At 51.1% G+C, this 16263-nt stretch overlaps 1 protein-coding gene across 6 annotated transcripts in view; it reads left to right on the top strand.

Moving 5' to 3' along the window:
* Nucleotides 1-9774, top strand: part of LOC102525023 (homeobox protein Hox-C4) — a 60169-nt gene extending 50395 nt beyond the window's left edge. For 2 of the 6 annotated variants that reach the window (XM_072972710.1, XM_072972705.1), the window contains exons 2-4: nucleotides 6911-7027; nucleotides 7666-8110; nucleotides 8603-9774. In XM_072972710.1, coding sequence (XP_072828811.1) covers nucleotides 7672-8110; nucleotides 8603-8958 — 795 coding nt within the window. In that variant the 5' untranslated portion in view covers nucleotides 6911-7027; nucleotides 7666-7671 and the 3' untranslated portion in view covers nucleotides 8959-9774. Of the gene's footprint in view, nucleotides 1-6501; nucleotides 6628-6910; nucleotides 8111-8602 lie in introns of those variants that run through there. The other 4 variants (XM_072972706.1, XM_072972707.1, XM_072972709.1 and 1 more) reach the window with 4 other exon arrangements.
* Nucleotides 9775-16263: the final 6489 nt, after the last annotated feature.

Raw genomic sequence — 16263 nt, 5'->3', positions numbered from 1 at the left:
AAGATTTTTTCTGTCCAACTCCTCGGCTCCTTTGGCTTCCGCGGCTTTGACTAATGATTGCTACAGATGCCAACGTCTCCAGAATCCTAATAGCCAGGCAGGCGGACTCTTATTTACCCGGCAACATTGCTGGGAGGGGAAGCGGGGCTGGGGGAGCACGGGTTGGGGTGTTGCAGGTCCGGGGGGACAGGGAGAAGGTGGTGACCAACTCAAGTTTCAGTGAACTTCTTCCCCCGGGAAAAAGACATTCCCATAACTCCCTCCTTTCCCTGAGGGAAAAATAGAATCATAAAATACTGCTAATAGGAACTCATAGCTTGCCTCGTAGGAAAGGATCAAAGAATGAACAGGATGTGGGAGAATAATCAGAGAAGTGTTTATTAGTTGTAAATAGATGAGAGATTAAGGGGAAAACCAGCGATTTAGGGAGGAAAAAGAGTTTGTTTTTTCTTCCAAAGGAGGAAGGGAAAGTCAGTCACAGTGGAAGAAGAGGCTTCTTTTCTTTATTTCCCGTCTTTGCCTTCCTCTTGCCATTGCAAATCTAGTCTTCTCATCAATGGAAATTCCTCCCCTCCTTCCCTTCCTTCGCCTCACCTTCGGTTCCTCTGGTGTGGGGATGACCGGCGTGTGACTGGACCCTGGTGCGCGCGGCCACCTCCAGGAGGCTGCTCGGGTGCCCGCTGGGGCTGCCGGGGTGACCGGGCCTCTGTCTGGCGCTGGGGAGCAGAATCAGACCCAAAGGCCAACTGCAGGCTGGGGGCCACCAGCCCTGCAGCCCCACCCGCGCCGAATAGCAGAAAGTTGCGGCCGAATTTGCTTCTCCCGGAGCTTCTGGGCCGCCGGCGGGGCCGGGTCTTTGGGGAAAGCGGCTGGAGCTCCCCGCCGAGTCTGGAGCCGGGCGTCGTGCTTCCTCGGGTCTCAATGCAGACCTTCCCGTACATACACACCTCATTGGGGTGAGGAGAAAACATAAAAACGCGGAGCAGCCCTGCTCCGAGCCCAGGCATGGAGTGCTAACTCCAACACGGAACATTTTTCTATCAGAGAATAATGGAGCACAAAATAATTCTGCAAGGCGAATGGGCAGGAGCACAGTGTGAGAGCCCCGCGTGCTGGGGCGACCGCTTAGCCGGCCGCGCCGCGGAGCCCGGGAGGACCATTTCGTTGGAGTGTAGGGCGAGGCCGCAGCCCGACCCGGACCCAGCCGTCCGAGGGCCAGTCTCTAAATTATAGCCCTTCAGGAGGACTTGGAAATGCAAAAAAAAAAAAAAGGGGGGGGGGACCGAAAGATTTAAACAGTCTGAGGCAGAGGCGTCCCGATGCGGCCAAAGCGAAAATCAATCACGTAATTAAAATGGGGGAGAGGGCGAGGCCCGAGGCTCGGGGTCCCGGGTTCCGAGGAGGCGGCCAAGGTGCGGGCCAGGGCGGGCGAGTGCCCCCGGATGGGGCTCGCGCGCTGTGGCCGAAGCGCCGGGAGGCTGCGGGGAAGTTTCTAACAGATCGCTATTGATTCCCGCTTGGCTGGGAAGAGCAGGCTGTGTGTCCTCTCCCAGGCCGAATCCTGAAGCGACCCGAAGAGCTCCTCTCGGGCTTTCTCATTTTTATGGGGTTGTGGCGTGTGGTTAAAGGCTGCTCTCCAGATCCCAGTGGTGCCCCGATTTGTCCAGGCAAGTTTGTCTGAGTGCAGGTGATAACAAGAGGTTGCCTCCGGGTTTGAGGGGATGGAGGGAGGTGGCACCCTAGTTTTAGGCACGAACATGTTGTCCTCGGCCTTGATTCTTCCAACCCAGAAATCAAGACTTGTCTTTGAAATGACTCCCATCTATGGGCTGAGGCTTGGAAGGGAGGTGGGTTGCCTTATTAAGGGGAAACTTGGGCCTGAGCTAACTGGACCCCTGTGAGCAGGGAAGGAGAAGGAACAGTTCCTAGAAGAAGAAAATAAGGTACCCAGGGAGCTCTGATTGTGAAGGACGGATATTCTTATTATGGAGGTTAATAATGATAATGATCAGGTGTGGCTGGGTAGCCGGAAGAGGACAACCTCTCCACCACCCTTTCCCATAGAGTCTTCTCTGGAGAAGTCAACGGCTGGCTCCCCAGCTTGGCTGTGGTTGAGGAGAATAAAATAAAGACCTTCCCTGCCTTTTCCTGCCCTTTCCTCTCCCATTCCTTAAGAACTCCAGAAAAAGAAAGAAACTTATAAAATCGCTATCACCTCCCATCATTTTTCCTCTGATCTCTCCAGTTCACTAAAATGCATCTTCTTGGGCATTGGGCTTTTGCCGGGTACCCTTCTTACGAGGTTCAGCAAGCAGTTACCCGACCAGGTCTCTATGAATTCTGTTTTTGACCCTGGAGGACCCCCCTTGCCTGCTTCATGGAATTCTTCCTCTATCCTTCACCTTTCCCAGTCTCTGCCTTCCTTGGTCCCGGGTGCCCCATCCCCTGGGTCTCCAGCAGCTCAAAGGCCCAGAACAGATTAGAGCATCTTGAGATGCCCTCATCAGCCCCCAAAAGGCATCCCAGCTTCCTATTGGCTTCTTAATTCTGGGAGCACCAGGTCAGGGAGCTCTCTGTAAGCTACCCTAAAGCCAGCCTAATTCCTGGATCTTTCAAAACCACACTTAGACTCCTTTACAAGTAGAAGTCCTTTCCCCTCTAACAGAAAAGTTCAGGTTAGAAATCTTCAGCAGCGCAGGCTTCCTGCAGCCCTAAGTCAGAATTTTCAGCAACAACAACGGCAACAATAAGAAGAGTTAAAGCTGCATCAAAGGGAGAATGGGACACCCCAGCCCAAGTTTTTAAGGGGATACAATCCAGCAGCCACGGACCAGAGTGGGGGTTCAGTGAGGCCAGGATGAGTAAGGAAGGGGGTGGGGAACCCAACCTCTAACTAACAATTTCTCCAGCATAAAAATGAAACATCAAATTCGTTAGCCCAGGGCCTTCATTTTTCCCCTTCCACATTATAACTAGTTATTGAACTCGCTGGAAGATCTAAAGGCCATTTGCGAAGAGACAAATTTCAATGGAGTTTCCCCATCAATAACCCCATGGCAGTGACCTATTGGAACAAGTCAAACACCCGAGGTGAAATGCAGGTCACCCTGTCTAACCAATATTAAAATGCGGCCACTTTTTAAAAAGCCACTTTAAACGAGATTTGAGGAAAATTGAATTCCAAGGAAGGCAAAGCAAGGAGGGGGAAATCCATGAGAGAACCTTGCCTATGGTCTCCAAACAAACAAGAGAAATTCATCTTTAATATTTTAAAGGGGGGCAAATTAACATTCCATGATTGCTTTTTTTTTTGAGACTATAAGCGATTCCAGGAGAAAAAAAAAAGGTTGAGTATTTTCTGGTGACACGTCTGGGTTATTAAAATCATTTTAGACCAATTCATTACTTTTACTGACAAGAGATTTAAGAAAAAATCAATTAAGCATTTGCATATTCTTTTGCATACATTAGCCCTGCCTGCTGGCATTAGAAAGGGACAAAAACACATATATATACATACACACACACAAACACACAGCGGGGGAAATGGGATAAGAGTCCTGCTTTAGTTTGGGGTTTTCAAGTTGCTTGGAGGAAAAAATAAAAATGAAATGAATTACTGGATTGTATACCCTCTAAAAGTCAATTTCTTTGAGGAAAAGGAAAGAGACACATTGCAATTTTTAATCTCTAAAACAACAAAAACCAGACACACAAACACAAATCCTGCTCTTCTGAGAGTTGGGGATGGAATGACCCTCATTTTCCTCCTCTTTGCCTTCCAAATCCTGGGTTGGTTCTCCCACTTATTTTTCTCCCTAGGAAAATCCAGGGAGTCTGAGAGGTGAGATTTTAATGCAGCACAGAATCTGTGGAGCCGCTGAGGTCTCTCAGCCGGCAGCTTGTTACTGGGGAGGGGAGGAATATGGGTTATCCAACGGTCAGTATGGTAATCCGGGCACAATAAGGCCTCGCACACAATGGACACATATTTTTCTTCAGCGGTGTCAGAAGGGAAGCGCTTTGTACTGAAACGTGTTTCCGAAAGAGAAACTAGATCAAGATTTAGAAAGGAGATTGGAGCAGTTGTGTGTGTGGGGGAGGAGGGTGGCATTTGGAGAGTAATTGTTTGGAGGCTGGCAAAAGGTGATCGGAAAAAATAAAAAATAAAATTGGGGCAGAGAGAAGTGGAGGGCAGAGCTGGGGCTGGAGATCCTTGGGCTGGTGAGGCAGGAGGCAGGAGGGCAGAGCACAAAAGGAGATACAGGGATTCATTGCAGGCAAGAGCCGCTTTAGAACCACCCCCCCAACCCTATTAAGCCAATGCTAAGTACAGGAGCCCTCCGAAGGAATCTTATTTCTGTGCTTGCAACAATATTCAGGTGAAAATGTTTGCATGTATGTGTGTGGTGGAGTCTGGCTTGCTGTTTTCCCCATGTGATAGGCGACTTCCTTGCTATGAAGATATGGGAGACTAAAGAGAGTATTTTTTGGTAAATGAGGTAGAGTGTGGGCATATTTGGGGGAACCTTGCAGATTTCACTTCCTGAATGAGCATGTTGCATTAGCTGTGCAAACCTGGAATGAAAAACTTCACATATTTATGGCTGCATAAGGAGGCATTTAATACATTAATAAATATTAATAGGATGAATGCATATATATTTGTTAGCAATAATAACCAAAAACAGATTTGACATTTGGTTGGAGGCATCTGAACTCTCTGGATCTACTTACACATACTGGCCTGAAGTGGGTTTCCTCCTCCCATTCCCTGTTCCCTGGACCCACCTGCAGGAGCTCAGCATCCTGGGGCGCGCGGGTGTAGGATGGGCAATGCATTAGGAAGGACTCCCTAACAAGCCCAAGAGGGTGTAGAGATTGAAGAAAAGCAGGTTGAGACGGGGGCAGGGCTGGTAGAAGGTAAATGTGAGGGCTGGGAGGAGGGGAGCCAGGTAGAGACCGAGAATATTCCGGGCCAGGATAGGGTGGGGCAGTCTTACCCAGGTGTGGGCCTAGCAGGGAGAATGGGGGTGGGGCAGGAAGGCTCTCTCCTCCAGCAACCTTACCCCCACCCTACTTGAGCCCTCTAGAGCTTTGACTCACCCTACTGGGCAATCTGGGGCTGGGTTTAGACTTTTTATGTAGGTCAGCAGTCAGCATTGGTTTCCCTTGGCCACTTCTAGCAACTTATGATGAACCCCTCCAACAATAATTACAAAAAATAAAATCCTCATTCACCACTCTCAACCAAGCAGCAGCCTTCCCCTTCTCACAGTCTCAAGCTCCTCTTCCAACCAAACCAGCCAGTCCTTGCATGCAGTGGGTCCCGGACAGGAGTGGGCAGGCGCTCTCAACCAACTCAGGAGATTTCAGAATCTCCTCTAAGAGATGGTCAACCTCCAGGGAATTCTGGTTCTCTCACCCACTTGGTGGCAGGGGGTGGACACTGTCCTCTTGGGGAGAAGATATCCAGGGACCCCAAGCACCGGCTCCTGGTGAGCCAGGGGTGAGGGTAGGGGGCTGGAGCATTGCCGGAGGGAAGGTGGCCAGGGGCCCAGGCAGGGGGAATCAGTCCCTTTTGGCATCGGCTGTGGCCCAGCTCCCATTTCACCCCTCAGGGTGAACCCTAAATTTGGAAGTGGGGACCTCTCTAGCATCCCAAAGGTGGTGAGAGACAGGTTGAGAATCTCCCTTCAGTCTCTCTCTCACAAGGGTTTCATTTTTTTTTCCATTTTCCCTCCTCATTCCCTTAATTGCAGATGTTCTAATTAAACCCTCAAATAGTTGTTATGCCGTTTTAAAAGGTACTTATTCAAGTGTCAACCAGGCTGGGCTGGGAGGAGGCAGCATAGGGCGGCGAATTAAAGGTAGATTGACTAATCACAGCGGCGATCATAATAATAAAATCAGAGGGAAAAAAATCACATTACGACTTTTCGTGGAAAGGAGGGAGCAGGCAGCCAGCGGCCGCCAGCCCTGCGCTGCCGCCGACACAAAGAGTGCGGGCGATTCCGCGAGACTGATTTATGACGTTTTACAGCCCTATAAAAGCTGTAGCGACGAGGCAAGCGCTCCTACCACCGCTGGCAGATTTAGTCTAATAAATAAAACATAAACAGTTAACTTTATGTGTCACTTTTATTGTTATCAAGTAAAATATAGCCGAGCCCCGGCAAGCTATGATTTTAAGCTATAATTGTTATCAAGTACAACAAGGGGACCCGGCTCCCTCCCTGGGCTCTCCCTTCTGCCACCCCCCTCCCCCAACTCTGAGTTATGGGATCACTTAATTGGAATTGGTGGCATGACGTGGCCACCCCTAGCTGGGGGGGGGGCCTGAAAACATCTCTTCCTTGTCTCCTCCCTCCTCCATGGCCCTGCCACCCCACCATCAGGGTATCCCTGTGGGTGGCTTGGCAGAGAGAGGGGAGGGGGCAGGAAGGGACTGAAGACCCCCAAGGCCTTCCCAGCCTCCCCAGAATCGTGAGCTCACCCTTCAGCTTTTGGAAGGCAGCCTAGAGCTGGCCCTTGGGGATACGTGTTTACATGTAAACACGTGTGTTACATGGATACAATCCCTGGCCGGAAGCAGGATCTACCCACGCAGGCCTCCCTCTTAGCTAGGTCTGCTGTGTGTGGAGATGGAAAAAGTAGTGCTCCCAGGGCCATGGCTGGGTACCAGGGCACTGACCCCTGGCAGATTGCTCTCCTCCCTGCCCCAGCTCCTTAGGAACCAGCCTTAGTGGTAGTTGTCAGAAAGCAGCAGGCCGGGCAGAATGGAGAGAGGAAACAGCAGCCAGCAGAAGAGATCCTCTACTCCGGTCTGGGCAGGGAGGGTCAGTGGGTACTTGGGGAGGGCAAGGCTTCTGAACTCTGCTTTTGCCAACCACTTCCTGTCTCTCTTCAGCGGGGGTTCAACCCCCAGACCTCCAGAAATGACGTCAGAATCATTTGCATCCCGCTGCCTCTACCTGCCCGGTCCAGCTGGGACCCTGCCTCGCCAGCCCCATGGCCAGAGGGTTGGGTGAGTGTGTATGGGGAAGGGGGCTGGACTCTGGTATCCTTGGATGGGGGGCACCCCAGGCCCACCAGCCTCCTGGGCTCAGCCTGGGCTCCTCCCCATCCAACCTCCACTCCAGTCCTCATTCAACTTCCTCTTCCTGCGAAAGAGGGGCGCTGCCCGATGACCTACACGGACTGAGACAGGATCGCCATGAATGGAGACCTCTGGAAAAGCTCAGGAGCAGAGGCCCAAGGGGCCCACCGGAGGCCCAAAGGGAGACCTTGGGAGGGGGCTGAATCACAGCCTCCCGACAGACCCCCAGTGCCCAGGCTTTGGAAGGGAGCTGGGGGGTTCCCATCTTCTTTTGCAGGGGAGGGTTGTCAGTCGGCGGGGTGTGCTTTGGGGGCACCCCAGCCCCTGCCAGCTAACCCCACCTCACCACCACACCACCCCCCAGCACCACCACCACCACCACACACAAAAAAAATTGGATACATTTTGAATAAAGCGATTCGGTTCCTTATCCGGGGACTGGGTTGCTCCGTGTGATTGGCCGGCGGAGTCACATGGTGAAAGTAACTTTACAGGGTCGCTAGCTAGTAGGAGGGCTTTATGGAGCAGAAAAACGACAAAGCGAGAAAAATTATTTTCCACTCCAGAAATTAATGATCATGAGCTCGTATTTGATGGACTCTAACTACATCGATCCGAAATTTCCTCCATGCGAAGAATATTCGCAAAATAGCTACATCCCTGAACACAGTCCGGAATATTACGGCCGGACCAGGGAATCGGGATTCCAGCATCACCACCAGGAGCTGTACCCACCACCGCCTCCGCGCCCTAGCTACCCTGAGCGCCAGTATAGCTGCACCAGTCTCCAGGGGCCGGGCAATTCGCGAGGCCACGGGCCGGCCCAGGCGGGCCACCACCACCCCGAGAAATCACAGCCGCTCTGCGAGCCGGCGCCTCTCTCAGGCGCCTCCGCCTCCCCGTCCCCAGCCCCGCCAGCCTGCAGCCAGCCAGCCCCTGACCATCCCTCCAGCGCCGCCAGCAAGCAACCCATAGTCTATCCATGGATGAAAAAAATCCACGTTAGCACGGGTAGGCAACTTTGCTTTTTGCTCTCCCCCTCCCTCCCCTCTTCCCCAGCGCTCCCCACCCTCCTTGGCCCCCTCCGGCCCCGTCCTCCTTTCTCTCCTTCCCCCTCTCTCTCCAGGAGCGACTCTGGGTTAGCACAATTGAACTGGATTTACGAGCGAGAATGGGTAATTACATCCCCCATAAATTTTATGGCTTAGCTACTCTGGGCAGTCCGAGCCATGTGCTACGATCTGTTATGTATGTGTGAAAACTATGCTCGCTTTCTAAGGGCGCATAAATAATTCAGTGTCGTTACAATGAGGATTCCCCTCTTATTACACTACAAAGTCTCCAGCTTCCTTCAACTTCTTTATAACCCGTTTAGCTTGATGACTTTATTTCCACCACCCCCTCCTCCTGTTCCACGGAGCTGAAGATGGGGTGAGGGTGGGGGGCGGGGAGCCTGCTGCCTTTGAACCCCACTATTTGCTTTTCCCCTCCCCTGCCCCCCAGTGAACCCCAATTATAACGGAGGGGAACCCAAGCGCTCGAGGACAGCCTACACCCGGCAGCAAGTCCTGGAATTAGAGAAAGAGTTTCATTACAATCGCTACCTGACCCGAAGGAGAAGGATCGAGATCGCCCACTCGCTGTGCCTCTCTGAGAGGCAGATCAAAATCTGGTTCCAAAACCGTCGCATGAAATGGAAGAAGGACCACCGACTCCCCAACACCAAAGTCAGGTCAGCGCCCCCGGCCGGCGCTGCGCCCAGCACCCTCTCGGCAGCCACCCCGGGCACTTCTGAAGACCACTCCCAGAGCGCCACGCCGCCGGAGCAGCAACGGGCAGAGGATATTACCAGGTTATAAAACATAACTCACACCCTGCCCCCACCCCAGGCCCCCATCCTCCCCTCACACACAAACTGACTCTTATTTATAGAATTTAATATATATATATATTTTTTGGTTCTTTTCTCTCTTCCTCCCACCTTATCCCTTGTCAATTCCAAACAGACAAAACAGATAAACAAACAAGCCCCCTGCCCTTCTCTCTTTTCCACTGTTAAGGACCCTTTTAAGCATGTGATATTGTCTTAGCATGGTACCTGCTGGGGTTTTTTTTTTTTAAAGGCCATTTTGGGGGGGTTATTTATTTTTTAAGGAAAAAAAGCTGCAAAAATTATATATTGCAAGGTGTGATGGTCTGGTTTGGGTGCATTTCAGGGGAAATGAGGAAAAGAAAAAAGGAAAGAGATTTTAAGCCAATTCTCATCTTTCTTCTCCTCCTGCTCCTTCCCCCCTCTTTCCTTAGGCCTTTTGCATTGAAAATGCACCAGGGGAGGTTAGTGAGGGGGAAGTCATTTTAAGGAGAACAAAGCTATGAAGTTCTTTTGTATTATTGTTGGGGGGAGCTGGGAGGAGAGTGGGGAAGACAGCAGACAAAGCTAAATGCATCTGGAGAGCCTCTCAGAGCTGTTCAGTTTGAGGAGCCAAAAGAAAATAAAGATGAACTTTCAGCTCAGAAAGGCAGTCTATAGGTAGAATACCCTCTCCCCTCATCGTGGTTATTGTGTTTTTGGACTGAATTTCCTTGATTATTGTAAAACTTGCAATAAAGAATTTTAGTGTCGATGTGAAATGCCCCGTGATCAATAATAAACCAGTGGATGTGAATTAGTTTTACTTCAGTGTCTGATGGTTTCTTTTCCCCCACCTCCTCTTTCTGGCCTGGTAACATCCCACCTTCTCTATATAGCTGCCTAAGTTTACTCCAAACAAACACACCAATCTTAACTCCAGTTTCCCAGTGTCCTCAGAAGGACCAGCAAATGGTAGAGGGGATGTGGAAGATTAGGGCTGATCTCTCCCTGAGTTTGCAGAGGCCAGACTCTCTTGGGGGTACTTAGAGTGGAGCTGGGGGGGTTCACTTTTCTATAGTTAAGCACAGTGCCTTCTTTTGTCTATTTCCCTCCCCTCCCTTCTCCCTTCCCTCTGCTGAGTAGGCCTGCCTAGTTTGCAGACTAGAAGGCAAGTGTATGGAGTTGGAGGGAAGAAGAGTTTTCATCTTTTGGAGCTCTTTAGGGGATGAGGGACTAAGGAAGATGCCCTCTCAATATGCCTGTTCTCCTTAAAAGAAGAAACATTTTGAGCTGGTGATTCTGAAGCAGCAAAGTGACCTGTCAGGATGGTTTCTCTGTTTGTTTAGACTTGGAAAGAAGGGCAAAGTGGAGGCCAGAGGCCTGGGAGGCCCCCTTGCATGGGTAGGCCTCAAAGCCTGATGCCTGGAGATAATGAAGCATTTTTCTTTTTCCCCCCTAACTTTTATCGTGGACCTGCCAGGTGTTGAGAAAATACACAGAGAGAGGCAGGGACCACCCCTCTTCCTAAACCTCCCAGGTCCCCGCAGGGCTTGGGGACAGACGGAAGAAGAGTGCCTGGCTGTTAAAAAAAAAAAAAAGTTTTTTAATTATTTCCTTGGTGGAGGAGGCGGGGTTAAACAAACAAACAAAAAACTGAGCTAGACTGCCTGAATAATTAATTTAAGCCAAAGTCTCCAAAGAATTCAGGCCCTAAGCAAGGCTTGCTCAGATTTTTGCTTGTTTGTTGGGAGAAGGTGAGGGGATAGTTGGTGAGCTTCTCAGGCAGTTTGTCCAAGTTTCAGGATGGAGGACTAATCAGAGGTAGAAGAAGGAGGGAGAAGAGACCTGGGGTATGTAGGGGAGCCAGGGATACAGCTGTCCTCTCTCCCCAGATTCTGGAGTGAAAGGTAATAGAGAAACAAAGTTATGAAAATCTGGTATGCTTTGGATTTATTTCCTCTTGAACCATTTGCTGGCGGGTACTTTGTGTGTGTGCATGTGGGTGTGCTGGGGGGAATCACTTGGTCCTGTAGGTCTACTTTCTCCTCCCTCGATGGTGCCCTGGGGACAGCAAAACATGCTGTCTACAGTGTGAGGAAGGAGGGCCAACAATTATCTGGAGTGATTTTATGTAATCAAGTGAATTAGGGGCCAAATAGGACTGTAACTCCCATCATCTTGAGGGAATTGACTTTGGGGCAGGAAAACGGGATCTAGCTGTACTTGGGAAAAGCAAAGGAGGGTCTGAGGGGAGGACCCGTGTATCTTTCCAATCCCGTAAGGAAGCTGAGATGGAGAGAGAAGGGGAAATGGAAATTAAGAGCCATAGACCTTTCCTAACTTTGCTCATTTGGTTTTAGGGAATTTATTTCCTCTCCTCCCTAAAGTAGAAGAGATGAAAGCCAGGAGGGGGAAAATCACTATTTTTTTTTTATGTCTTAAGCTTTTCCCTGAGCTTGCTGAAGGGACACACTCTTGCTCAGGAAGAGCAACATAAAACGATTGGGGTAGTCCTTTTATTTTTCCTTCTTTAAGGGCTTCTGTTTTCCCTTCCTCTCCTCACACACACACATAGTCAATCTGTGTGTGTCTCTCTCTGTCCCTCTCGGTCTGGAAAGGGGAAGCATCAGACATCCATAGTTTGTGACAAATAAAATAAAACTCAACTCCCTTACATTTGAGTTTTTGAAAACTCTGGCCTCTGGCCTTTCCTCCCATGGGTTCTATTCTCTCCTCTTTCCCCAGACCTCTCCCTTGCCTTGGACCTGACCACCCAGAATGGGATCGGGCTGCTGGGGAGGCGTGGGATGTCGGATGTGGGGGGCCAACCTGGGCCGGGGCCCCTAGCTCCAGCTGTCTTGGTCCCCGCCGCTATTGCTCCACGGGCTACTGTTGCAGCCTCACTGGGAAGCTGAGGGTCGGGGCTTTTATTGAAGTTGGGTTGAGCAGTGGGGAAAGGCTGAGGGGGGGCGGGGAGGACACAGCCCAGGTTCACGGGGAGGACACAGCATTTTCTCTCCCATCGCCTTTATATTCGGCAGTGCCTCTGACCTCTCCCCCACCCCCATCTCCGACCCTCCCAAGCCAGCCCTGGCTCAGCCCCTGGTCTCCAGATAGGATGCCACTGCTTTTGTAGGGCTGGGGATTTCTTGCCCCGAGTAATGGGAGAGGCAAGGCGCATGAATGCCTGCTAGCGTATTGTGTCTCTCTCTCCAATGGCTAAGTAAAAAAGAAGACGGGGTGAAAACGGGCGACACCAATCTTCCAAGGTCCTTCTCTCCAAGCACCAGGAGATCCCCACAGGTCAAACATCCCCTTGACATGTAAGTAGTTAGCACTGATCTGCTCTGGGGGCGAGAGCCCAGCAGTTTCAACTCTATCTCTGTTTGCCATTCAATTTTTATCTCAACTCCCGGTCTTGGGGAGGGAAGGCGGGAAGTCCAATCAGGAACGGAGGGTTTCTGCTTGGGACAAATGGGAGTTTCTGTGCCAAGTTGTGTACCTGGGGAATGAAGAAACTTGGCTCAAAAAGGAGAGAGAGCGAGCCGAGAAAGTGAGCCTGGGGGTGGGGGGAGGACTAGCAAACTTTGTTTCTCTGAGGGCCTCTCACTGCCGCTTGTGTGAAGTTTCCTACAAAGTTTTCTTCTACAATCTGTGCATCAGCTTTTTTCCAGCGTGGACTGGGCGGATTGCAATCCAGAGACATCTTCCTGCTGTTAGATGTGTGTATATGCATGCATTTGGGGCAGTGATAAGGAAGAGAAAACAATTAGAGGGTTCTCCGGAGCTTGGGGCCAGGATGCTCTTCTACTAGGCACGGTTTGACTGCTTCTCTAAGATTAGGAAGACTGACTCTGAAGGGGGTCCTTGGGGTGGAGGCTGCTATGGTGGGGAGGAGCAGTGAGCTGGGGCAATCTCACCATCTTTTTCTCTGCTTTTTGCCCAGTGCTGGGGGAGTGTGGTTTACAAAGTCACTTCTCATGGTTTTACACAGCTTCTATCCAGCACCCCAAATTTGGAGAGCGAATTCTTATGAAAATGTTCCCCTTTCAAGAAATCCTCCTCAGGCTAGGAAAAAGCGATGGAGGAACTCCCCAACTCCAGCAGCCATCAGAACAGAGGGAATATTTATTACCTCTCTGGGTATCATTACCTAAGAGTACAATTTTATGAACTTCCTAATCTGTTAGCTTGATTTATCTGGGTGGGTAGGGGACCAAAATAAACATGTGGGGGATTTAGAAGGGAAAAAAGGTCTTTGCCTGTGACCAATCTTTCTGATAGAACTGACCATCCTCCTCGGCCTGCTTTTTCTGCATCCCATATCGCTAGCCCCGTTTTAATTTTTCCCCTGCAGCATGTGGCTGCATTGAGTATCTGAGTTTATCTGCCAAGATCTTGAGAATTAAAAATGGTAGGGTGCAGTGTTTGAATCGGAGACCTGAAGGGCTCCCTCAGCCACCTTAAAATATGTGAGACTCCAGGAGCTTGGACCCCTTTCGGATTATTTGGGGAGCAGAGAGAGACCAAGGTCTGCTAATGGCCCCTCAGGTCCAGGAGCCTTTTACCAGATCTAGCTCTCCCTCCACACCTTAGGATTTTCCTGCTCTTCTCTCTAGTGTCAGCTCTGTAGCTTTTTTGAGCACAGGGTCCATCCAAAAGCCAAGCCCATATCCATGCAAGCAGGGATAAAGTCCTCTGCTATCTTCCACCCTGCCGATCCCTGCAGGCCCAGCTGGCTGATATATTAGGAGGCAGGGGAGACAAGGATGGGTAGGAAGGTCAGAGTATGTTTGAGTGTGAAAAGGATTACAAAATTAATAGAAAGGGACTATTTTAAATTTCCAGTCCCCATCAGCAATTGCCAGATTCCCTAAGATGTAGGGTCCTCTAGGATGCTGCTCTGCCAGCCGTGATGGGGTATGGGTCCAGCCCAGAGCAGCCTCACCTCTACTCACTCCTCCTTTCTGACCCTCTTCCCAGCATCAGAGATTGGGAGAGGGAAGTATATTTGAACTTCCGGGCGGAGAAACCCTAAATCAGAGCGCGTCAGAGGCACTGCCAAATAGTCCAACTGTAGGCTCCCGCTCCCCACATCTGGCTTCTCAGGAAGCCGGGCGGAAGAGAACGGGGCAAAAAGCGGCGGCCTTCATTCGGGGGTCCGGGCTCCCCTCCTCGGAGCGGCCAGGGTCTGGAGGATCACGAAATGGGGCCAGCCTGTGCAAAGGAGAGATGCGAGAGGCCGGCGGCGGCCCAGCGCCTCCTCCGGGTTCCACGCCGCGTCCGCTCCAGGCGCGATGTCGCCTTCAGCTGGGTCACGACCCCGGGCTCGCAGGGCGGACAATAGGACGCGGGGCGGGGGCCGCGGGCTGCGTGGCCGGCCGAGCGGGTTCACTGCGCGGTGAACTCCGCTCCACCTCTGGGGTTTCGGCCTTTGGAGCCCAAGCTTCCGTTGCTCACCCCAATTCCACCTTCCATTTTTTCGTGGAAAATGGAGTGGACTCTCAGTCTCTCCTCAACCGACCAATGTCTCTCCAAATAAGGAGATCCTTTGGAAATGAAAGGATCGTTTTCTCAGAGTTACAAGAGCAGGGAATGGGACCCTGTCAAGATTTTTGTGGGAACGCAGAGAGGAGAGATCTAGTTAGTAGCAGAAGCATTCTCAAACCGAAGCTGGCGACTCCAAAGAACCCCAGGCCATCAAACCAACTGTCTCCCTCCATAAGAGGAATTCCAGGCAGAGAATGGGTCCTCTACCCACCTCCACCCCAAATCATGGGAAGAATTGCCTCCTTCTTCCCCTGGCCTTTGTCTCTGGCTGCCAGGTTAGGATTAAGGCTCTTATAAAAGGGGAGGCACCTTCTCAGATCTGAATGATGGCATAGGGCTGTGTTATCCATGGGGTGTGGGGTGGGCTGAGTCACTTGGGAGATGTCCCTTGACCAGTTTGTTCTTGTTCGGAGAGCTCTTCCCCACTCAACTGATCGCCTGGCTCCTACTTGTGAGTGTCCCTCTGGGCGGTAACACGATGTTTGTAACTCTGTACATGTGACATCTTACCTCTCAGCTGGAACAGACTTTGAAAATTAAGGTTACAGAGCAAGGGTTGAGTTCTAGCAGGAGGGAAAAAAACAAAACAAAACCAGGCAGACAGTTTGGGTAGAGCAGAAAACAGGAGAGGTATGGAATAATCCCCAGGTGCAGTTGCTCCTGCTTTTAGCTGCCTCTTTTCAACCCCCACCTCACCCCTGTCCTGCCTGACCAGGCTCAGAGGTGAGATGGGGAGATGTGGACCTCCCAACTGTAAACCTCTCTTTTTGGACTCAGTCTCTCTGATTATTTCAAACCATTTGGGCATGTAGCTGCCTCCAGTTCTGTCTGTCTGTCTTTGCTCAGCAGTTTCAAAGTCTCTGCCTGGCATTTCTGCTGCTTTCTGCACTCTATATCCCCTCTCTTGCTCCTCTGCCCCTCTCATCCTGCAATAATCGCCTGGGACAATCTCCAGCCCCAGTGCTCCTCCTCACACTCCCCTCCAACTGAGAAAGGAAGAAGAGGAACCAAAAGGTAGGGGGTGGCAATCTGAAGGGACAGCTGAGGTTCAAAGGTTCCTGGATGAGCTTCCAGTCCAGGTCACCTTAGGGGCTGATCTGACCGCTCCAGAGCGGCCCCTGGGCCAGCAGCAAATAGAACAAGGTTTTATAGCCCGGGGCAGATGTTGGCTCACCCGGATTCCCCTTTATCTCTCCTCCACCAAAGAGGCTCCAATCCCCACTCTACCTTTGTTCTCTTTCCTCTTTCCCCTCCTCCCCCTCCTCTTCCTCCGTTTGATCCTGCCTTCCCCCTCAAATTATTTCTTTAGATCTGGAAGCATCTGTTCCTGCCTGCCCCTCCCCCCACCCTCCTTCTCTCCTTCCCCCTCCCTCCCCCTCTAGCAGTCAAAGAAGCCCCCAAACGGAGGGCCTCTGGCCTCTAGCCTGTTCTGCTACCTCAGAGCCCAGAGCCCTTTGAGGCCAAACTTTGAGACCCCTCCTTATCCTCCAGTCCCTTTCTTTTCATTCTCCTGGCTGGAGAGGGTCCTGGAATTGCACAACTTGAGGCTTGGCCCCCAGGATCCTGTCTCTTCTCTCACTGAGACAGTTATCCATTAAATTCAGGTAAAAGCAAGGAACCTGATGCCGAAGGGTTTGGTGCTGAATTATTTCAGTAATTGTCCCAGTTCTTGGCTGGGCTTTTTGGGACTCCAGATTTTGAACATATCTTCATAGTCTGACCACAGGGGGAGGTGGCCTTTTCTAACCTCTCTCCCTGGTCA

Source organism: Vicugna pacos, chromosome 12 (assembly GCF_048564905.1).
Source record: "Vicugna pacos chromosome 12, VicPac4, whole genome shotgun sequence".
Taxonomy (NCBI): Eukaryota; Metazoa; Chordata; class Mammalia; order Artiodactyla; family Camelidae; genus Vicugna; species Vicugna pacos.
Note: the sequence above shows the minus strand (reverse complement) of the source record. Positions and strands in the feature narration are given on the sequence as shown.